The 24,140-nt window shown below is 37.5% G+C and overlaps 1 protein-coding gene across 1 annotated transcript in view; it reads right to left on the bottom strand.

Annotated features, from left to right (window-relative positions):
• The window catches only part of STXBP5L (syntaxin binding protein 5L), a 419,146-nt gene that overhangs the window by 300,621 nt on the left and 94,385 nt on the right, over positions 1–24,140 (bottom strand). Inside the window, exons 4-5 of the mRNA XM_021692509.1 lie at positions 10,495–10,576; positions 847–947 (exon numbers count right to left, since the gene is read on the bottom strand). Of these exons, the coding sequence (XP_021548184.1) occupies positions 847–947; positions 10,495–10,576 (183 nt within the window). The remainder of the gene's footprint in view (positions 1–846; positions 948–10,494; positions 10,577–24,140) is intronic.

Here is a 24,140-nt window from a genome sequence, read left to right as displayed (position 1 = left end):
TAAATTTACTTGTCAGGGGTTTCTTTTTCTTTCATTAACATCAAATTTTCCTGTGATGGCCCTTCTCATTCACTGCAAAGAGTTAGATTGTTTTCCAAATAATAAACAAATATCAGGTTATTTTTCAGTTAAATTACAGAGACAGATAATGAAATACAAATTTTACTTATCTCCAGGGGGATTATCAGTTGAGTAGATGTAAATTATGTTCTAGGTCTAATTGACACCAACATTAGAAACATTAAAGTTTGGTAATTTGTTACAAATAAAATCTAGTAAATTTTCCCATATCCATTCATTTAATTTTCTCTGATTATTAATATTTCATTCTAAAATGGGAGAATCTACATTCTGATCAAATTACCATCTTGGAAAACATTAAGCTTGTATGTGTAGTATTGCTCAACACTTGGTACCAACATTTTTGGAATCTAAAACTTTTGTCTCAGGGTTTTTTTTTCATGTTAAAATATTTAAGCAAAAGAGTTTAGTGTAGGACATAACTGCCACGATCAAAAGGTGTAAAAAAACATTTAGTATTTACTTGACTTTTAAAATGTTAGGTCTGAGTTTTCAGCACCATGGCGTAGGGGGAAAAAAAATGCATCATTGCTGCAGTGCCAGTTTATAGCAAGAACAGAAATGGTAGGAGTTCCCCATTAGATGATTGACTCTAATCAATTACAAATTTTCTATGAAAATAAACTACTACAAAGCAAGCATAACATCAAATTATTCCAGGTATTAAGATTCTGAAAAAATCTAGTCTTTCAAAAGTTAACCTGAAACTTCTCAGGAAATACTTTTCTCATACATCAAGAAATTGTTTAACTCAGACTTTCTTACCGTTCTCGGTTAAATTTAAGAGAATGAAGAATAGCTGGCCTTTTTTGTCTAAGATTCCACAAATGAAGGGTATCATCTGAACTTGCACTAACCAAAGCACCCTGAAACAAAAAAGAAGACAAAGCAAGTGAGTGACTTCCTTAAGAGTTTTATTTAAGCAAAAACAACAAGCTAATTCACTGAATTTTTCACTACTTGAAGAGTTATTTGTATCTATATAACCTAGAAATATAAGGAAAAACAATTGTACAAACTTCAATCAGGAAGGCTAAGAATGCTGAGTAGAAGGAAGTGAACTACTACATATAGATTGGTCTGGATGACTAGCTCAAGTCATATGCATTTACCACTAGAGAGAATTAATTATTGTAAGTGTCATTAGGACTATTAAGGATTTTTGTATTTTCTTTGGGAAAAACTAAGTTTAATTTTCTTGTCTCTAATATTCACACACATACTATGTAGTTTCCAGAAAAGAAAATATCCAACCCAGTTTTAAAATTGTGATCTGGTCACATAAAAATTCATCATTTGTAAGGATTTTCTGTACAGTTGGAAAGTATATATCCTTTCTAAAAAGTATACTTGGTATAATTTATTTTCAATAGGTAACTTATTTCAAGAAGCTTCATCTATGGGGCACCTGGGTGGCTCAGTTGGTTAAGCATCTGCCTTTGGCTCAGGTCATGATCCCAGGGTCCCAGTTCAGCTCCCTGCTCAGCCGGGAGTCTGCTTATCCCTCTCCCTCTGCTTCTGCCCCTCCCGCCTCTCTCTCTCTCAAATAAATAAAATCTTTTTAAAAAGAAAAAAAAAGCTTCATCTATGATAAAAGAAAACATCTTTAATAAAAGAAAATGTTTCTCCAGCTAGAAATCAGTATAACTATAAAAATAATACCAATTTTTTACATTACATCCAAATACAGATGAATTATATTTCAAATACAATAGGCTATTTTCTACCTCTTAATATGGCAGACACCATAAGGGCAGATAACTAGTGGCCATGTATGATTTCATACATATATATGCTTAAACTATTTACTTGAGTTAAGTAAGAACATCTTAAACTATGTCAGAAGTTTTATGAGTTTCCCAGCTAAAAATGCCAATGCTTGCCCTATGACGAAGCCTGAAGGTACTCTAGATACTGACTATGTTCTATAAAAGAGATCTTGCAGAATCATGGTATCCTAATATACCCAAAATTCTTTTCATATTATCCAAAGTAATCTGTTACAAGTAACCTTTCATAGTTTATAACATCAACTACATATATAAAATGATTATCCCATTTAGATGATCAGATATAGTTATACTGAAATTCCTAAGATTTATTTCTTCTTTAGGAATTAAAAGAGAGAAGATAGAAACTGTTACAGAAGAACATTTAGATTCCTAAGATAAAGATGCTCATGTACCCTATCATGCTTCTCTTCATATTGTGTACCTGTGATTTTAGACTCAAAGAATAGCTTTTAAAACACAAATTGTAATCCAAGAGTATACCCATTAAAATATATTAAAAATGTATATAATTTGCATATTTGTATGTAAGTATATAAATACACATGCTAAAAGAGTTATACATTGATATAAACATTTTAACATGAACTCAGAGATAATTACATTCCATGCAATAAAATATATTCTATATATACCTTGAGGAATTTTATGTTTGTTTGCTTGTTTTATTTATAAACCATCTCCAAATGTTACTTATATACAAACTAGAATGTTATTAGGATTGCTTACAAGTGCTTGATAAGCTCATTTCTTTTCTTTCTTTTTTTTTTTTTTTTTTGATACAGGATACTGATCTCCTTTCTAAGGACAATGGAAATTCACTTAGAATAGGGTGAGGATAGAACATGATTTTTGAAATTAATAAAACATTCTCTAAATAGTTATGTGCTATACAAAAGACATAATATGCCAAAGGCAATGGAATTAAAGGCAGCATATATTCAATAATATATAATAATAATAGCCAAATAAATCTAGGAAGGACGTCAGTATTATTAGTTCTATGATAAAAATAGGAGACAACTTATCATTTTGGAGGGATGTGAATAGGACCACTTAGCATAACAACACCAACAGAGAATATAAGACACATGAAAGTAAGCACATCAGCAGGGTGTCTAGGGCTTATTTACAAAAGCAAAGTGAATCTATAAGAAGCACAAGTAATAAAGATCTACGAAAAGATTAAAAGCTGAATAAAAACACCAGCTATGTGGTCAGAGACTAGGAAGTTTGGGAAAAGGTAAAGAAATTGAGTGTGAGAGGAGAAAAGATGGTGGAAGAACAGGGGACCCTATCCAACCAGTCCCCTGAATTGAGCTGGATATCTACCAGACCGCTCTGAACCCCCATGAAATCAGCCTGAGATGTAAAAAGATACATCTGGATCTCTACAAAAAGAATATCGCAGGTGGTTGGTGTCAAGGTATGAAGTGGGGAGCCATGATTCTGAGGGCAGATTTCAGAAGATAAACGGAAGGGGGAGGGAGGCTTTGGGAGCCTGCACTACTGGTGCGTGAAACCCTCCTGGTCTGGGGATGGGGCACAGACTTGCAGACCAGTAGCGTTGAGGAAAGGACTTTAGGGCAGCCCCCCGACTGAAACCTGGAGCCTGGGGCCATGCATGGGAACTGGGGGCAACTGGCGGTTTTAGAAGCACAAAGGGGAGAGACGTGCCTGGACCTGGAAGCTGAGGGGCATACAACCCAGGATGCTGCAGTTTTTAGCAGCACAGACAGAAATGTAGATAGAGTGGCCTGGAGAGCTCAATGAAGAGCAGACTGTGATCTTTCTGTTCTGAGACAGAGGGTTAGAAATGGTCTCTTCTGCTCTGACTCTTGGAAGAGACACAGAAAGCCACCAGGGAAAGCCACCAGAGAACAAAAGCCCCCCAAAAAAAAAACAGTTTTCACTGAGCCCAACCCCTCCCCCGACAGGGGGCAGGGAAACTCTGCCCAAAAGGTTGCCTGAGTAACAGCACGGCAGGCCCCTTCCCCAAAAGACAGGTTGAGAGAACAAGAGGCCGACAATCCTAAGGTCCCTATAAAACAGGTGCATCTTGCATGGATTGTGTTCAGTAATTTGGACTCTGTACATTCCCTCAACCACCCGTCAACAGAATGGCTAGGAGGAGGAACCCCCCCCAAATAGGAAAGACTCAGAGACTGTGACTTCTGCCACAGATTTACAAATGGATACAGATATAAACAAGATGTTGGAAATGGACTTCAGGGTAACAGTTATGAAGATGATAGCTAAAATGGAGAAATCGATTAATGGCAACATAGAGTCTCTAAGGCCAGAAATGAGAGCTGAACTGACAGAACTTAAAAATGCTATTAATGAGATCCAATCTAATCTAGATACCCTAACAGCTAGGGTAAATGAGGCAGAAGAATGAATTAGTGATCTAGAAGACAAATTGATAGAAAAGAAGGAAAAAGAGGAGGCCTGGGAGAAACAGCTTAAAATCCATGATAACAGAATTAGAGAAATAAGTGATGCCATGAAACATTCCAATGTCAGAATTATTGGAATCCCTGAGGGGGTGGAGAGAGAGGACTAGAAGATATATTTGAGCAAATTGCAGCTGAGAAATTCCCTAATCTGGGGAATGAAACAGATATTCCTGTCCTAGAGGCAGAGAGGACCTCTCCCAAGATCAAGGAAAACAGACCAACGCCCCAGCATGTAATAGTAAAACTTGCAAATCTTAGAAACAAGGAAACCATATTAAGGGCAGTTAGGGGGAAGAGATTCCTTAGGTACAGAGGGAGGAACATCAGAATAACGTCAGACTTATCCACAGAGACCTGGCAAGCCAGAAAGGGCAGGCAAGACATATTCAGGGTACCAACGAGAAGAACATAGAGCCAACGATACTTTATCCAGCAAGGCTGTCATTTAGAATGGATGGAGAGATGCAGAGCTTCCAAGACTGGCAGAAATTGAAATGATATATAACCACTAAGCCAGCCCTGCAAGAAATATTAAGAGGGGTTCTATAAAAGGAGAAAGACCCCAAGAGTGATATACAACAGAAATTTACAGAAACAATCTATAGAAACAAGGGCTTCACAGGCAACATGATGACAATAAATTCATATCTTTCAATAATCACTCTCAATGTGAATGGCCTAAATGCTCCCATAAAATGGCACAGGGTTGCAGATTGAATAAAAAGACAGGGCCAATCGATATGCTGTCTACAAGAGACTCATTTTGCACCTAAGGATACATCCAGACTAAAAGTGAAGGGACAGAGCTCCATCTTCCATGCCAAAGACCTCAAAAGAAAGCTGGTGTAGCAATTCTTATATCAGAGAAATTAGATTTTAAGCTAAAGACTGTAGTTAGAGACACAGAAGGACACTGTATCATTCTTAAAGCATCTATCCAACAAGAAGATCTAACAATTGTAAATATCTACACCCCCAACATGGGAGCAGTCAACTACATAAGCCAACTGTTAACGAAAATAAAGATTCATATTGATAATAATACATTAATTGTAGGAGACCTCAATACTCCACTCTCAGCAATAGACAGATCATTTAAGCAGAAAATCAACAAAGAAACAAGAGCTTTGAATGACATACTGGACCAGATGGACCTCATAGATATATACAGAACATTCCACCCTAAAACAACAGAATACTCATTCTTCTTGAGCACACATGGAAATTTCTCCAGAATAGACCACATAGGTCACAAATCAGGTCTCAACTGATACCAAAAGTTGAGATTATTCCCTGCATATTCTCAGACCATAATGCTTTAAAATTGGAACTCAATCACAAGAAAAAAATTGGCAGAAATTCAAACACTTGGAAGCTAAAGAACACTTTGCTCAAGAATGTTTGGGTCAACCAGGAAATCAAAGAAGAACCTAAACAATTCATGGAAACCAATGAGAATGAAAACACATCAGTCCAAATCTATGGGATACTGCAAAGGCAGTCCTAAGTGGGAAATACATAGCCATCCAAGCCTCACTCAAAAAAAGGAAAAAACCAAATTCACCAACTAACTTTACACCTTAAAGAACTGGAGAAAAAGCAGGAAATGATGCCTAAGCCACATATTAGAAGAGAAATAATTAAGATTAGAGCAGAAATCAATGAATTAGAAACCAGAAACACAGTAGATCAGATCAATGAAACTAGAAGCTGGTTCTTTGAAAGAATTAATAAGATTGATAAACTATTGGCCAGACTTATCCAAAAGAAAAGAGAAAGGACCCAAATTAATAAAATTATGAATGAAAGGGGAGAGATCACGACTAACACCAAGGAAATAGAAACAATTATTAGAAATTACTATCAACAACTATATGCCCATAAATTAAGCAACCTGGAAGAAATGGATGCCTTCCTGGAAACCTATAAACTCCCAAGACTGAAACAGGAAGAAACTGACAACCTGAATAGGCCAATAACCAGTAACAAGATTGAAGCAGTGATCAAAAACCTCCCAAAAAAGAAGAGTCCAGGGCCTGATGGATTCCCTGGGGAATTCTACCAAACATTCAAAGAAGAAATAATACCTATTCTCCTGAAGCTGTTTCAAAAAATAGAAACAGAAGGAAAACTTCCAAACTCATTCTATGAGGCCAGCATTACCTTAATCCCAAACCAGGCAAAGACCCCATCAAAAAGAATTTCAGACCAATATCCCTGATGAATATGGATTCCAAAATTCCCAACAAAATCCTAGCTAATAGGATCCAACAATACATCAAAAGGATCATCCACCACGACCAAGTGGGATTTATCCCTGGGAAGCAAGGGTGGTTAAACATTTGCAAATCAATCAATGTGATAGAGGACATTAATAGGAGGAGAGAGAAGAACCATATGGTCCTCTCAATTGATGCACAAAAAGCATTTGACAAAATAGAGCATCCTTTCCTGATTAAAACTCTTCAGAGTATAGGGATAGAGGGAACATTCCTCAAGTTCATAAAATCCATCTATGAAAAACCGACAGCGAATATCATCCTCAATGGGGAAAAGCTGAGAACCTTTCCCTTAAGATCAGGAACACGACAAAGATGCCCACTCTTGCCACTATTGTTCAACATAGTACTAGAAGTCCTAGCAACAGCAATCAGAAACAAAAAGAAAATAAGGTATCCCAACTGGCAAAGAAGAAGTCAAATTCTGTCTCTTCATAGAAGACATGATACTTTATGTGGAAAATCCAAAAGACTCTACCCCCAAATTACTAGAACTCATACAGCAATTCAGTAATGTGGCAGGATACAAAATCAATGCACAGAAATCAGTTGCTTTCTTACACACTAACAATGTAACTGTAGAAAGAGAAATTAGAGAATGGATTCCATTTACAATAGCACCAAACACCATAAGATACCTCAGAATAAACCTTAACCAAGGAGGTAAATGATCTATACTCTAGGAACTACAGAACACTCATGAAAGAAATTGAAGAAGACACAAAAAGATGGAAAAATATTCCATGCTCATGGATCAGAAGAATAAACATTGTTAAAATGTCTATGCTACCCAGAGCAATCTATACCTTCAATGCCATCCCGGTCAAAATTCCAATGACATTTTTCAAAGTGCTGGAACAACAATCCTAAAATTTGTATGGAATCAGATAAGACCCTGAATCTCCAAGGAAATGTTGAAAAAGAAAAACAAAGCTGGGGGCATCACGTTGCCTGATTTCAAGCTATATTACAAAGCTATGATCCCCAAGACATCATGGTACTGGCACAAAAACAGACATATAGACCAATAGAACAGAAAAGAGAACCCAGATATGGACCCTCAACTCTATGGTCAAATAATCTCTGACAAAGCAGGAAAAAATATGCAATGGAAAAAAGACAGCCTCTTCAATAAATGGTGCTGGGAAAATTGGACAGCTATATACAGAATGAAACTCGACCATTCTCTAACACCATACCCAAAGATAAACTCAAAATGGGTGAAAGACCTCAATGTGAGATAGGAATCCATCAAAATCCTAGAGGAGAACATAGGTAGTAATCTCTTTGACATCGGCCACAGCAACTTCTTTCAAGATATATCTCCAAAGGCAAGTGAAACAAAAGCAAAAATGAACTTTTGGGACTTCATCAAGATAAAAAGCTTCTGCACAGCAAAGGAAACCGTCAACAAAAGAGGCAACCCGCAGAATGGGAGAAGATATTTGCAAATGACACTACAGATAAAGGGCTGGTATCCAAGATCTATAAAGAACTTCTCAAACTCAACACCCAAAAAACAATAATCAAGTCAAAAAATGGGCAGAAGACATGAACAGACACTTCTCAAAAGAAGACATACAAATGGCTAACAGACACATGAAAAAATGTTCATCATTATTAGACATCAAGGAAATTCAAATCAAAACCACATTGAGATACCACCTTAACGCCAGTTAGAATGGCAACAATTGACAAGACAAGAAACAACAAATGTTGGAGAGGTTGTGGAGAAAGGGGAACCCTCTTACACTGTTGGTGGGAATGCAAGTTGGTACAGCCATTTTGGAAATCAGTGTGGAGGTGCCTCAAAAAATTAAAAATAGAGCTACCCTGTGACCCAGCAATTGCACTACCGGATATTTACCCCAAAGACATAGATATAGTGAAAAGAAGGCCATATGCACCCCAATGTTCATAGAAGCAATGTCCGCAATAGCCAAACTGTGGAAAGAGCTGAGATGCCCTTCAATAGATGAATGGATAAAGAAGATGTGGTCCATATAAACAATGGAATATTAGTCAGCCATCAGAAAGGATGAATACCCAACTTTTACATCAACATGGATGGGACTAGAGGAGATTATGCTAAGTGAAATAAGTCAAGCAGAGAAAGTCAACTGTCATATGGTTTCACTTATTCGTGGAACATACGGAATAGCATGGAGGACATGGAGAAGGAAGGGAAAAATGAAGGGGGTGGAATTGGAGGGAGAGATGAATCATGAGAGACTATGGAATCTGAGAAACAAACTGAGGGTTCTAGAGGGGAGTGGGGTGGAGGGATGGGTTAGCCCAGTGATGGGTATTAAGGAGGGCATGTATTGCATGGAGCACTGGGTGTTATATGCAAACAATGACTCATGGAACACTACATCAAAAACTAATGATGTACTGTATGGTAAACTAACAAAATTAAATTAAATTAAATTTTTTTTAAAAAGTGAGTGTGAGATGGATCAGGGTGACTACTTCAGGCTAGACAATGTAAACAACTGAAGGATGTTGAAGGCTTGTCTTTTTACTTATTCAGCATAGAGGCAAAGTTAGGGACTTGAAGATAATTCTCAGAGGATGGAAACCAGAGAAAATTACCTGGAAACAAGTTATGCCTGCTAGTACACTACCATGCAGAAGGCAAAAGGCTGAGATCTCTCCACTAGAGTAACACAGAGACTTCAAAAAGGTTGGCATTCTTAATACTAATGACAACTATTACAATAAAATATTTTTTTAAATTTCCCTTTTCTTTCTTATCTCCCTCTCTCATTGTGGTACCCCATAGCAAGTATACCTACAAGGTAAAATATGCTAGGTTTGTCAATAAGGAGAATCTCACTGACTTCCGAGAAAGAGTTTGAACCGAGATAAGTAAAAAGTGGACATCTGCCAACATCACAAATTTTTCATGCCCTAAGTGTCTTTGATACAAAATTCTATGAACCATTTTACCCATGTTTATGATTATAAAATTCTTAGAAAAAACATATATGAAAATATATGGAGATATGGAATAAAAGATCATTCATACCATAAGAAAACAACCAGTGGTACTTCATTTTTTTTTCTCAAGGCATTGAGTTCAGTCTGCTAAGTGCCTGAATTTGGTATGGCACAAATTTTTAAGGCATTTTTGCATTGACAGCTAGATTAACTGAAAACAGCTCTAAAAGACACAATGATCCACTTAAAATGTGAGTAAAAAATATGAGTCCAGAAGGCCATAAGAAGCCTTTAACTGATGGAAGATCTGTAACTTTTCTGAGCTTTTTAAATACATACTCTGTCTTTAGGAAGTTCCTCATCACCATAGGTCTATAGAATAGGGATAGGGTAGGGAGCCAATTGTCATAATAGCTATGGATACATAAATAAATACAAATGCATATATGTACCAATAAATATATCTGAATATAGATAAATCGATAGACAGATAGATAGATAGCAGAGCCCATAGGTAAATAACTGAAAAAGTTATTTCCTGAAAGATAAGGGCAAAACATGAAGTTAATACTGATTATAAAATTTAAATTAGTATGCTGAAGAAAAGTTTAGTAGTCGATGGAGCAATTAGAGTTTTAGTAATTTTTTAAAAACATGTAAATAATTAATCTGCAAATTATGCTGCATAATAACAGAATCTTCTGATATATGCAACCTTTCTCCTTTAAAATATAATAAATTGACAAATACTGAAGTAGTTTTTTATAAGAAATGTGACCATGAATAATATTGCACACATATATATCTTTAAACATTTAGAATATATAAAAAATAACATATTTAAGTACAAATATATTTTATATATAATATAAAAAAGATCACATCAACTAATGTAGTGTGTATATGTACATCTCTGTGATAAATAGTCAAGAAAATCCTTACCTCATTGATCAAGAATTGGAGCTGCAGGACAGCTGCACCACTTTCATGTTGGCAATAACAATCAACGCCAGGTCTCCCAAGTCTAATATATTAAAAGTCAAGGATTCTAACATTTTAATTAGTACTAATATTAATGAGTAAAGTAAAAACTAACTTAGCATCTAGTGTTTTGCTTTTTAGTTATCCTTATTTTTGTAAATAAAGAGTCAAAAAATCTTAGTTGATACAAATTACATTATATAGCATAGGACATCAACAAAATGGCCAAATAGGACATTTCTTGCACATATCACCTCCTTGACAACAATAATTTGCCACTCATGCACAAACAAAAGTGCCTTCCTGGGAGCTTCCAGATCTAGATAGGAGACTGTGAAATCACAGTGCAGTCCAAGAATGAAGAGAGTTGTTCTGAGAAAGCAGGCTTACACCAGGCAGCTGATTTACTGACTGTAGTCTCAGCTACAGAAACAGAAATACCTCTGTACCCCTGAAAACTCAGCTATAGGTAGCCTATTCAGCTTGGGGTCTGTCACCAGCATGTACTATATGCCAAGCGATCTGGAAGCATCACCCACACATCAAGTGATAGTCATACAAACCTCATTTCAACTGTGGATCCAGAAGTGGTATTTGAACCAGCTCAAGCTCTTCTTGGCTGCAATGCAGGAGCCCCTGGAGGTAAGCCCACCAAATTCAGGCAGATCAAAGATCTGAAATGGCCTTGTAACTGGGCTCCAGCCCATCCCAGCCACAGTCTAGGAACAATCTTGCTGGTACAGGGACCCTATTGGAGACACTCTTGTCTGTGCCCCTAGAGATCCTGAAAGGGCCCTATATGTGCTCCATCTTTCTCACAGCAACAGTCAGTCAGTCTGCCAGCAGTCCTGAGGGTCCAGGGTCCCAGCAGAAGACATTCCCATCTGTGAATCTGAAGATCTGGGAAGGGCCTCATCCTCTACTCCCCACCCTTCCAGTCACAGTCCACAGGTAGGCATGCTGGCATGAGAACCAGGTTGCAGACACGCCCATCTGTGCTCAGAGGGATCCTGAAAGGGCCAATATATGAGCCCAGCCTCCTCCCAGTCATAGTCAGGGAACAGTCCTGAGGGTCCAGGGTCCCAGTGGGAAACATTCCTGGATACAACCCTGATGACTCTGAAAGGACCTTATATTCAGCTCCAGATCCTCCAACAGCAATCTATGAATAGTCCTGCTGCCATAGAGACCTAGCAGGAGACACTCCTGTTTGTACTCCCAGAGATCCCTATACTGGGTACCAGCCCCTCCCAGCCTCAATCCATGAGCAGTCCTACAGGCACAGCGCCCTGGTAAGAGACACAACTGTACCCTAAAAGATCCTGAAAGGGCCCTATACTTGGCTTGGGCCCCTCTGGCCATGGTCAGGGACCAATCCAACCTATCCAGTGACTTGAAGGGAGACATCCCATCTGTGCCCCCAGAGCCAGGTCTGCAAACCTTAATCTTGGCTGTGGAATGTGAAACAGCCCAGAGGCTCAGTTCCAGCACCTCTCAGCCACAGTTCAGGACCAATCCTGCCCAGCCAGGGAGCCATCCAGTAATGAGGCAACAGTTCTCCCAGGTATCTGATGGGAGCCACACCTACCATTTACCTGATCATAGGCCCATTGACTGTTTACCTGATAATAGGACCCACATGTGGACCTTTGTCTAGTACCACCCTACTGATAAGGTACTAGAGGTAACAGTTGCATGCACCCAGGGACCAGAAGTGATCCACACTGGCCTAAGCCCTGGTAACAAGCCCAACCACAGACTCCACTGCAGATCCAGTAACAGCCTTGTAACTGGCTCCAACACAGCACATCAAAGCAGAGCTTCAATAACAGCCCTGATCACACAAAAGAATTAGCAAACACAAAGACAAATCATCTGAAATTAACCACTTAGAGGAACAAGAAGAAGGAAGAGTGAAGAAAGCCTAAGTAAATTATGGGATACCAACAAGCAAATGGGCACTTGCATCATGAGAGTCCCAGAAGAAAAAGAAGAGGAGAAAGAAGCAGAAAGATCATTTAAAGAAAAAAACAGCTGAAAACTTCCAAAATCTTGGAAAAGATATAGACATCCAGGTACAGGAAGCTCAAAGGAACCCAAGCAAGATCAACCCAAAGATTACACTGAGAAGTAATATAACCAAAATGCTTAAAGTCAAAGACAAGGAGATAATTTTGAAAGCAACAAGTGAAAAGCAATTTGTCACTACAAAGAAACCCACATAAGATTATCAGTGGATTTCTCTGCAGAAATCTAGCAGGCCAGGAGTTAGTGGAATGATATATTCAAAGTAATGAAGGAAAAAAAAACCTGCCAACCAAGAATACCATACCCAGCAAAACTGTCTTTCAGAAATGAAGAAAAGATAAAGACATTCCTGGACAAAGAGTAGCTAAGGTAGTTCATTACCACTAAACCTACTGTTACAAAAAATGTTAAAGGGAGCTCAAGCTGAAATGAAAGGACACTATGTAACAACATGAAAACAAAAGCATAAAACTCATTCGTAAGAGTAAATAGTTAAATTCAGAATACCTCAGTACTGTAATGGTGGTATATAAATCACTTTTATCTCTATTATAAAAACTGAAGATAATATTTAAAAAATTGTAGCTATAATAATTTGTTAATGGATGCACAATATATAAAGATGTAAAATGTGACAATAGCATAAAATTTGGGGGGAGGAGAAGTAAAACTGTAGAGTATTTGTATGTGATTGAAAGTGAGTTGTTATCAGCTTAATCTAGACTATTATATCTCTAAGATGTTTTACATAAGTCTCATCGTAACTAAAAAGAAAAGAAAATCTATAGTATTTACATAAAAGTTAAAGAGAAAAGAATTAAAGCACATAAAAATATATACAAAAAATAACACAAATTAAGAGATGAAGAAAAGAACAAAGGAACTAAAAAATTCAGAAAACAATTTAAAAATGGCAATAGTAAGTACTTACCAACCAATAATTAATTTATATGTAAATAAACTAATTCTTTAATCAAAAGACACAAAAGTGGCTAAATGGATAAAATACAAGATCCAAAGATATGTGGTCTATACAAGACACTCTCTTTAGCTTTACAGATACACACAGGCAGAAATTGAAGGGATGGAAAAAGATGTTCTATGCACTATACTGATGTCAGACAAAACAGACTTTTAGTCAAAATCAGTAGCAAGAGGAAAAGTTGACAGAGTGATAAAGGGGTCAATTCATCAAGAGGATATAACAATTATAAATATATATGTACCAACACTGGAGCACCTATATATTTAAAGCAAATATTAGAACTGGAGGGAGAAATAGAAGGCAATACAATACTAGTAAGACACTTAAATACCCCACTTTCAACATCAGAGAAATCATCCAGACAGAATTAGTAAGAAAACAGTGGACCTAAATAACACTACAGACCAAATGGACCTAACAGACATATAAAGAACATTCCACTCAAGAAACCAGAATTGACATTCTTCTCAAGTGCACACAAAACATTCTCCAGGATAGATCATATCTTTGGAACACAAAGCAAGAAGATTGAAACTATTTCTAATATCTTTTCTGACCACAGTGTTATTACACTAAAAATCAATAACAGGAGGAAAATTGGAAAATTCACAAATATGTGAAAAGTAAACAACACAATTCTGAACAACTAATGGATCAAAGAAGAAACCAAAAGGGAAATCATATAATATCTTGAGACAAACGGAAATGAAAACAAAACATACCAAAACTTATGGGATACAGGAAAGCAGTTCTACAAGAAAATTTATAGCAACAAATGCCAAAAATAAGAGAAAGATCTCAAATAAACAACCTAATTTTACACCAAAAGGAACTAGAAAAAGAACAAACTAAGCCCAAATTAGCAGAAGCAAGGAAATAATAAAGATCAGAGTGGAAAAAACTAAAATAGAGACTAAAGAAACAATAGGAAAAAAATCAATGAAACTAAGAGCCATTTTTTTGGAGGGATAAACAAAATCAACAAACCTTTAGCTGGAGTAATCAAGAAAAAAGAGAAGACTCAAATAAACTTATAAATGAAAAAGAAGACATTACACATTATCCCACAGAATTACAAAAAATCATAGAAGCTACTATGAACAATTATATGTAAACAAATTGGATAACTGAAAAGCAATGGATAAATTCCTAGAAAGAATGAATTATGAAGAAACAGAAATCTAAACAGACTAATAGTGACTAAAGGGATTGAAGCAACAAACAAAACCTCCCTTGGGGCAACTAGGTGGCTTAGTTTGTTGACTGTCTGACTCTTGGTTTTGGCACAGGTCATGATCTCAGGGTCATAAGATCGAGCCCCAGGTCAGGCTCTGTGCTCAGTGCAGAATCTGCTTGAGATTCACTCTCCATCTCTCTCTGCCCTTCCCCCTGCTCACACTTGTGCTCTCTCTCTCACTCTCTCTCTCAAAAATAAATAGGGGCACCTGGGTGGTACAGTCAGTTAAGCATATGACTCTTAGTTTTGGCTCAAGTCATGATCTGAGGGTTGTGAGACTGAGCCAGGTGTTGGGGTCCATGCTCAGCGTGGAGTCTGCTTGAGATTCTCTCTCCCTCTCCCTCTGCCCCTACTGCTTGTGCTTGCTTTCTCTTTCTCTCTCTCTCTCTCGAATACATAAATAAATCTTTAAAAATAATAATAAAACAGGGGCGCCTGGATGGCTCAGTCGTTAGGTGTCTGCCTTCGGCTCAGGTCATGGTCCCAGGGTCCTGGGATCAAGGCCCACATCGGGCTCCCTGCTCTGCAGGAAGCCTGCTTCTCCCTCTCCCACTAACCCCTGCTTGTGTTCCCTCTCTCGCTATGTCTCTCTTTGTCAAATAAATCTTAAAAAAATAAAAATAAAACAAATAATAAAACAAATAAACAAATCTTTAAAAAAAAAAAAAATCAAAACCTCCCAATAAAGGAAAGCCCAAGACCAGATGGTTCCAGAGAACATTTAAAGAATTAATGCCTATCTTTCTCAAAGTCTTCTAAAGGAATGAAGAGGAGAAAACACCCTTAAACTCAGTTTCCAAGGTCAACTTTACTTTGATACCAAATCCAGATAAGGATAATATAGGAAAAGAAAACTACAGCCAATACCCCCGATGAACATAGATGCAAAAATTCTCTCCAAAATATTAGCAAACCAAATTCAACAGCACACAAAATGAATCAGACACCAAGACTAAGTAGGATTAATCCTTGAGATGCAAGGATGGTCCAACATACATAAATCAATAAATGTGATACACTACATTAACAAAATGGAAGAGAAAAATCATGATTCTTCAGAAGATGCAGAAAAAAAATTTGACAAAATCCAACACCGTTTCATGAAAAAACTCTCAATAGATTGGGTATAGAAAGAACATACCTAAATATAATAAAGGCCATATATCACAAGCACACAGCTAACATCATACTTGATATAAAAAATTGAAAGCTTTTCCTCTAAAATCAAGAAGACAACAGTGTCCACTCTTATCACACCCATTCAGCATAGTACCAGAAGTCCTAGGAAGAACAATAAGACAAGAAAAAGAAATAAAAGGCATCTAAGTCATAAAGGAAGAAGCAATATTGTCTCTTTTTGCAGATGACATAATATTATACATAGAAAATCCTAAAGATAATAGCAAAAAACACTAGAACTAATAAATGAATTTAGTAAAGTTGCAGGATACAAAACCAACATACAAAAATCAGTTGCATTTCTATACACTAAGAACAAAATATCAGAAAGAAATAAAGAAAACAATCCCACTTACATCAGCAAAAAACAAAAACAAAAAACAATAAAATACGTAGGAATAAATTTAACCAAGGAGGTGAAAGATCTATAAAATAAAAACTATAAGGGCACCTGGGTGGCTCAGTTGGTTAAGTGATTGCCTTCAGCTCAGGTCATGATCCTGGAGTCCCAGGATTGAGTCCCATATTGGGCTCCCTGCTCGGCAGGGAGTCTGCTTCTCCCTCTGACCGTACCGCCTTTTGTGCTCTGTCTCTCTCCAATAAATAAATAAAATAAAAATAAATAAAAAATAAAAACTATAAGATAATAAAAGAAATTGAAGAAGACACAAATAGAAAAATATCTTGTGTTCATGACTCTAAGAGTTAATATTGTTAAAATGTCCATACTATTCACAGCTATGTATAGATTATCAAAATTCCAGTTTTTACAAAAATAGAAAAAAAAATCCTAAAATTTATATGGAACTAGGAAAGACCCCAAATAGCCAAAGTACTTCTGAGAAAGAAGAATAAAGCTGGAAGCATCACAATTTCTGATTTCAAATTGTATTAGAAAGCTATAGTAACCAAAACAGTATGAGTCTAGCATAAAAACAGATACATACCAATAAGACAGAATCAAGAGCCCAGAAATAAACCCACCCATATACAGTCAACTGGTATTTGACAAGGGAGCCTGGAATACACAATAGGGAAAGGACAGTCTCTTCAATAAATGCTGTTGGGTGTATTCTATATATATAGATGGATATTCACATACAAAAAAAAAGGATGAAATTGAACCTCATTCACATCATTCACAAAAATTAACATGAAATGGATTAAAAATGTAAATGTAAGACCTAAAACCACAAAACTACAAGAAAACAGAGGCAAAAATCTCCTTTACATTGATCTTGGCAGTGAGTTTTTACATATGACACCAAAAAGCACAATCAACAAAAGCAAAAATAAACAAGCAGAACTACATCAAACTAAAAAGCTTCTGTATAGGAAAAGATAATTGAAAGAATGAAGAAGTGACCTGTATGATGGGAGAAAATATTAGCAAACCATATATCAGATAAGAGGTTAATATTCAAAATGTATAAAGAATTCATAAAAATCAAAAGCAAAATTTTTTAAAAATTGGACAAAGGGCCTGAATACATTTTCACAAAGACATACAAATGGCCAATATGTATATAAAAAGAGTCTCAGTATCAATAATCACCAGAGAAATGCAAATCTGAAACCACAATGAGCTATTACCTCACACTTGTTAGAATGGCTATTAAGAGATAAGAGAAGATGGAAAGATGGCAAAGTAGGAAGACTTTAATCATCCCACGAATAAGATGAGATAACACTAACATCAGTGTAAATAACACAGAAAATAAGACTGGCAGAACAAACTCTACAACTAAAGGTAGAGAGTAGGCCACATTGAAGAGCTTAGGAAGAGAGGAGATGTGGTGGGAAGCTAAATGGATCATGGCTGTCCACAAGAGGGAGAGGGCATCAGGCATAGAGAAAGGAGAGAAACAGACTATCACACTGGGGAGCCCACATGAGGGAGATGAAAAGCCCCATAATATTTGGCTTTGAAAACTAGAGGGGCCAAATTTTGTGAGTTCTTACAATCAGCATGACTTAAAGCCTGGAATTTAATCAGCCACTCAGTTCTGCAAGAGCCCACAGGGGATAGGAAGCTGAGTCCCCACTCTTAAAGACACAGCACTATAAACAGCCCACAGAGATATAGCACAGAAGCAACAGTTTGAAAAACATCTGGGGCAGACTGGAGGGAGAGTTATTTACTAATCTCAGAGCATGTCTGGAGGGGCAGGTTTCACTAGGGGACTTCTCCAGGAACAAAGGAGCTGGCTGGCATGCACCATTTCTTTCCTCCACCTACCCCCCGCCCCCCAGCATGAACCTACAGCCATCTGTGGGAACCAGTACAGGCGCAACATTCACTACTTAATTTGCTTTCACCAAGCCTGGATCACCAGGCTTTGGTGGATCCACCCTTTCCAGGAACACTTGACTCAGTCATAGCACTGTGGGTTCCCTCCCCCAGAAGACCAGCACAAATCTTGCCAACACATGATTCCTGACCTGCATGCTTTGTGGGCCTCAGTCTCTGTGGCAGTGGTGGGCCACTTCCTGCAGAAGATCTCCATGCACCATGTTAAAACCATGGGCCCTACCCATGTACACTCTGCAGATCAGCACCAGCCTGCCCAGGTCCTGGCAACTGCAACAGGTCTTTTTTTTCAAACAGACTGGCTCACACCTTGTTAACTCAGTGCACCTAGGTGGCTCAGTCCTTAAGCGTCTGCCTTTGGCTCAGGTAATGATCCCAGGGTCCTGGGATCGAGCCCCGCATCAGGCTCCCTGCTCAGTGAGGAGCCTGCTTCTCCTTCTCCCACTCCCCCTGCTTGTGTTCCCTCTCTCACTTTGTCTCTCTCTGTCAAATAAATAAAATCTTTAAAAAAAAAAACCTGCATGCCTCACCCTGGCTGGTCCCAGACACAGCATGTCCCCTCTCGCCAACATGCAAACCTTAGGGACACTGTGCCCCCACAAGCCCCTCCAAAATACTCTTGGCTGGAGACCATTCAAACTGGTCCATGAACTTGGCAGTGTGCAAGCAGCCCCAAGAGGGGCTGGCACCCCTCCAGAGTGACTCCTGCCATGGGATGAAAGGAAGATAACCACAGACCAGTCAGATGGTCTGGTGGTCTGAATGGAGGCAGACAGTTGATCTGATTGCAGGCCCCACCCACCAATGAAAGCTTCTCAGGGGAAAACACAGGGAAAGTATCTTACAGTTTGTTCCTACTTCATAGCTGGCAAACTCATGGTCTGACTAACCTCAAACCCAAGGCAGTCCCAGACTGGTCCACTAACACTAAAGGGACCAAACACTGCCCACCACAGGCAAAGAGAGCCACTGCAGATGACTAGAATGAGGGAAAAAGCAGCCAAGAAACAACAGCAGGGCACATGCATTACACATAGGAGACAACACTGAAGCACCAGGTTCTGATGAACAGGGGACACTGCACTGCAGGGCAGTACAGGACCTCTTCTTCATTAGGCCATTACTTTAAAGAGAGGAGATGTAGCTGATTTTTCTGACACAGAGAAAGACAAAGAGAGTTAAGCAAAATTAAAAGACAGAGGAATATGCAAACTAAAGCACAGGACAAAACCACAACAAGAGACCTAAGCAAAAAGGATATAAGTAATATGCTGGACAGAGAATTTAAAGTAATGATCATAAAGATACTGGACTTGAGGAAAGAGTGGAAGAATCAGTGAGACACTTAACAAAGAAATAAAAAAGAACCATTCAGAGATGAAAAACACAATAAATGAAATTAAAAATACACTTGATGGAATAAACAGCAAGCTAGAGGAAGAAGAATAATGAATTAGCAGCCTGGAGGAGAGAGTAATGGACAGCAATAAAGTTGAGAAAGTGAGAGAGAAAAGAATTATGCAAAATGAGAATAGACTTAGGGAACTCAGCAACTCCATCAAGCTTAAAAACATTCACATTATAGGGGCGCCTGGGTGGCTCAGTCGTTAAGCGTCTGCCTTCGGCTCGGGTCGTGATCCCGGGGTCCTGGGATCGAGCCCCGCATCCGGGCTCCCTGCTCCGCGGGAAGCCTGTTTCTCCCTCTCTCACTTCCTCTGCTTGTGTTCCCTCTCTCACTGTGTCTCTCTCTGTCAAATAAATAAATAAAATCTTTAAAAAAAAAAAAACAAAAAAAATCACATTATAGGGATCTCTGAAGGACAGAGAAAAAAAGGTGGCAGAAAATTTATTTGAAGAAATAATAGCCGAGAACTTCCTCATCTAGAGAAGGACACAGAAATCCAGAACCAGGAGGCACAGAGCTCACCCAACAAAATCAAATCAACCCAAGGAGGTATACACCAAGACACAGAGTAATTAAAATGGCAAAAAGTAGTGGTAAAGAAAAAAAAAAAATTCAAAGCATCTAGAGAAAAGAAGACAGTTACATACAAGAGAAACCCCATGGGGCACCTGGGTGGCTCAGTCGTTAAGCATCTGCCTTCAGCGCAGGTCATGATCCCAGGGTCCTGAGATTGAGCCCCACATCAGGCTCCCTGCTCAGGGGGAAGCCCGCTTCTCCCTCTCCCACTCTGCCTGCTTGTGTTCCTGCTCTCACTCTCCCTCTCTCTGTCAAATAAACAGAATCTTTTTAAAAAAGAAAAGAGAGAAACCCCATAAGGCTATCAGAAGAGCTTTCAGCAGAAGCTCTGCAGGCCCGAAGGGAGTGGCATGAAATAGTCAAAGTGCTGAAAGGAAAAAAATTGCAGCTAAGAATACACTATCCAGAAAGGCTATCATTCAGAATACAATGAGAGATAATGAGTTACCCAGACAAAGAAAAGCTAAAGGAGTTCATGACTACTAAACCAGACCTATAAGAACTGTTAAAAGGGACCCCGAGTAGAAAGGAAAGACCATAAGTAAGAGTAAGAGAGGTAGGAAGCACAAAAGCAGTAAAATAATAATAATAATAATTTTTTTAAAAAGTATATCCATAAAAATCAGTCAAGGAACTCACAAAATAAAAGCATGTAAATTATGAGACCGTACCTGAAATTGGAGGGAGGGACAAGTAAAGAACAGGTTCAAACTTAAGCAACCATCAACTTAATACTACTATATGCAGATGATGATATATAAAAACCTAATGGTAACCTTACAGACACTGGTGAAAACCACTAATATATATGCAAAAAAATAAAGAGAAAGGAATTCAAGTATGTCATGAAAGAAAGCCAGCAAACCATGAAACAAGACAGCAAGGGCAGAAAGGAACAGAGAGGAACTACGAAAACAACCATAAAACAAGTAATAAAATGGCAATAAATACACACCTACCAATAATTACTTTCAATGTAAATGGACTAAACACTCCAATCAAAAGACATAGGATAACAGAATGGATAAAAGAAATAATAAGACCCAACTATATGCTGCATACAATAGACTCATTTCAGACCAAAGACACCTGCAGATTGAAAGTGAGAGGATGGAGAAATATCTATCATGAAAATGGAAGCAGGGGTAACAATACTTGTATCAGAAAAAAATAGCCTTTAAAACAAAGACAGTAACAAGAGACAAAGAACACTATATAATCACCAAGGGGACAATCCAACAAGATATAACAATTGTAAATATGCACTCAACAAATATGCAAAACAGTTAATAACAAACATAAAGAAGGAACTAATCAATACTACTACAATAATAATAGAGGACTTTAATATCCCACTTACATCAATGGACAGATCATCTAAACAGAAAATCAACAGGGAAACAGTAGCTTTGAATAATACATTGGATCAGGTGGATTTAACAAATATATTCAAAATACTTTATCCTAAAATAGCAGAATACACATTCTTTTCAAGTGCATATGGAACATACTCCAGAATAGACCACATATTCCAAAAGAGCAAAGTCATACTATGTATCCTTTCTGACAAAATGCTATGAAACTAGAAATCAACCACAAGAACAAATCTGGAAAGACCACAAGTACATGGAGGTTAAAAAACATGCTACTAAAGAATGAATGGGTCAACAAGGAAATCAAAGAAGAAATAAGAAATTACATGGAAACAAATGAAAATGAAAACACAACAAGCCAAAACCTTTGGGATACAGCAAAAGTGGTTCCAAGAGGGAAGTTCATAGCAATACGGGTCTACCTCAAGAAGCAAGAAAAATCTCAAATAAATAACCTAATCTTACACCTAAAGGAGCAGAAAAAGAACAAATAAAACCCAAAACCAGGGGCGCCTGGGTGGCTCAGTCAGTTAAGCAGCTGCCTTCGGCTCAGGTCATGATTGCAGGGTCCTGGGATCAAGCCCCATATCGGGCTCCCTGCTCAGCAGGGAGCCTGCTTCTCCCTCTCCCTCTGCCTGCCTCTCTGCGTACTTGTTCTCTCTCTCTCTGTCAAATAAATAAATAAAATCTTAAAAAAAAAACAAACCCAAAACCAGCAGGATATAATAAAAAATTAGACCCAAAATAAATAATATATAAACTAAAGAAACAATAGAACAGATCAACGAAACCTGGACTTGTTCTTTTAAAAGATAAACAATATTCATAAATCTCTAACCAGATTCACAAAAATTTTTTAAAAAAGGACTCAGATAAACAAAATCAGAAATCAAAGAGGAGAAATAACAACACCACAGAAATACAAACTATTGTAAGAGAATATTATGAAAAATTATACATCAACAAATTTGACAACCTAGAAGAAATGGATAAATTCCTAGAAACATATAACCTCCCAAAAGTGAAGCTGGAAGAAATAGAAAATTTGAACAGACTGATTACAAACAAGGAGATGGAAATAAGTAGTCAAAAAACTACCAAAAAATATATATATTAAAAAAAAAAAAGTCTAGGACTAGATGGCTTCACGGGCAAATTCTATCAAACACTTAAAGAAGAGTTAACATCTATTCTTCTCAAACTATTCCAAAACATAGAAGAGGAAGGAAAACTTCCAAGTTCATTCATTTTTTTTTTTTTAAGATTTTATTTATTTGACAGAAACAGCGAGAGAGGGAACACAAGCAGGGGGAGTGGGAGGGGGGGAAGCAGGCTTCTGGCCAAGCAGGGAGCCTGATGCGGGGCTTGATCCCAGGACCCTGGGATTATGACCTGAGCTGAAGGCAGACGCTTAACGACTGAGCCACCCAGGCGCCCCATTTTTTTTTTTTTTTTTTAGTATAAGACAAGTATTTATTTGCCAGGCACACAGAAAAATGTGAGAAATAGAAATGTTTGCATACTCCTGATTTTTTGGTGTAAAAACACCCAATCAGCCCGTCTAAATTATGCACTCAAAACAAAAATGAATGTTAACTAGCTAGAATTTAAATAAAAACTTAAAAAAAAATCATTTCACCATATATACAAGGGTTTACTTATAGGCTTCCCATTCTATTCCATTGGTCTATATGTCTGTCTATGTGCTAGTACCATATTGGTTTAGTTACCATGGCTTTGTAATAAGTATTAAAATCAAGATGTCTGAGACTTCTCTGTTCTCTTTTAAGTAAGCTTTATGCCCACTGTGGACCTTAATTCACAAATCCAAAATCAAGAGTCACATGCTCTACAAACCAAGCCAGACAGGAGTCACTCTTACAAGATTATTTTGGCAATTTGAGGTCCCTTTTTGCAACTCCATATGAAATTTAAGATGAATTTTTCTATTTCTGCAAAAAATATTGAGTTTGACTTCACTGAATGTGTAGATCACGTTGGTTAGTATTGACATCTTAACAATATTCAGCCTTCTAACCCATGAACACAGGCTATCTTTCCATTTCTTTATGTCTTCTTAACTTTCTTCTAGAAACAATTTATAGTTTTCAATGTACAATTCCTTTGCCTCCTTGATTAAATTTATTCCTAAATATATTGGTCTTTTTTATGTTATTGTAATTGAAGCTGTTTTCTTAATTTCCTTTTCATATTGTTTATTGTTAATGTATAGAAAAAACTAATTTTTGTTCGTTGATTTTGTATCCTGTAGCTTTGCTGGATTCATTTATTAGTTCCAACAATTTTGTGTGTGCAGAAGCATCAGGGTTTCTCCTTTACTCTGAAAGACAATTTCCTAAATGTTGAGTTTTTCTTCCAACAGTTAAATATTTTACTCTACTCCTTTTTCTTCCATGGTTTTTAAATAAAAGTCCACAGTAATTCTTATCCTTGTTCCTCTATGGTAAGGTGGTTTCCTTCCTATAGCTTCCGTCAACATTTCTCTTTGCATT

This window comes from Neomonachus schauinslandi, chromosome 1 (assembly GCF_002201575.2).
Source record: "Neomonachus schauinslandi chromosome 1, ASM220157v2, whole genome shotgun sequence".
Taxonomy (NCBI): domain Eukaryota; kingdom Metazoa; phylum Chordata; class Mammalia; order Carnivora; family Phocidae; genus Neomonachus; species Neomonachus schauinslandi.
Note: the sequence above shows the minus strand (reverse complement) of the source record. Positions and strands in the feature narration are given on the sequence as shown.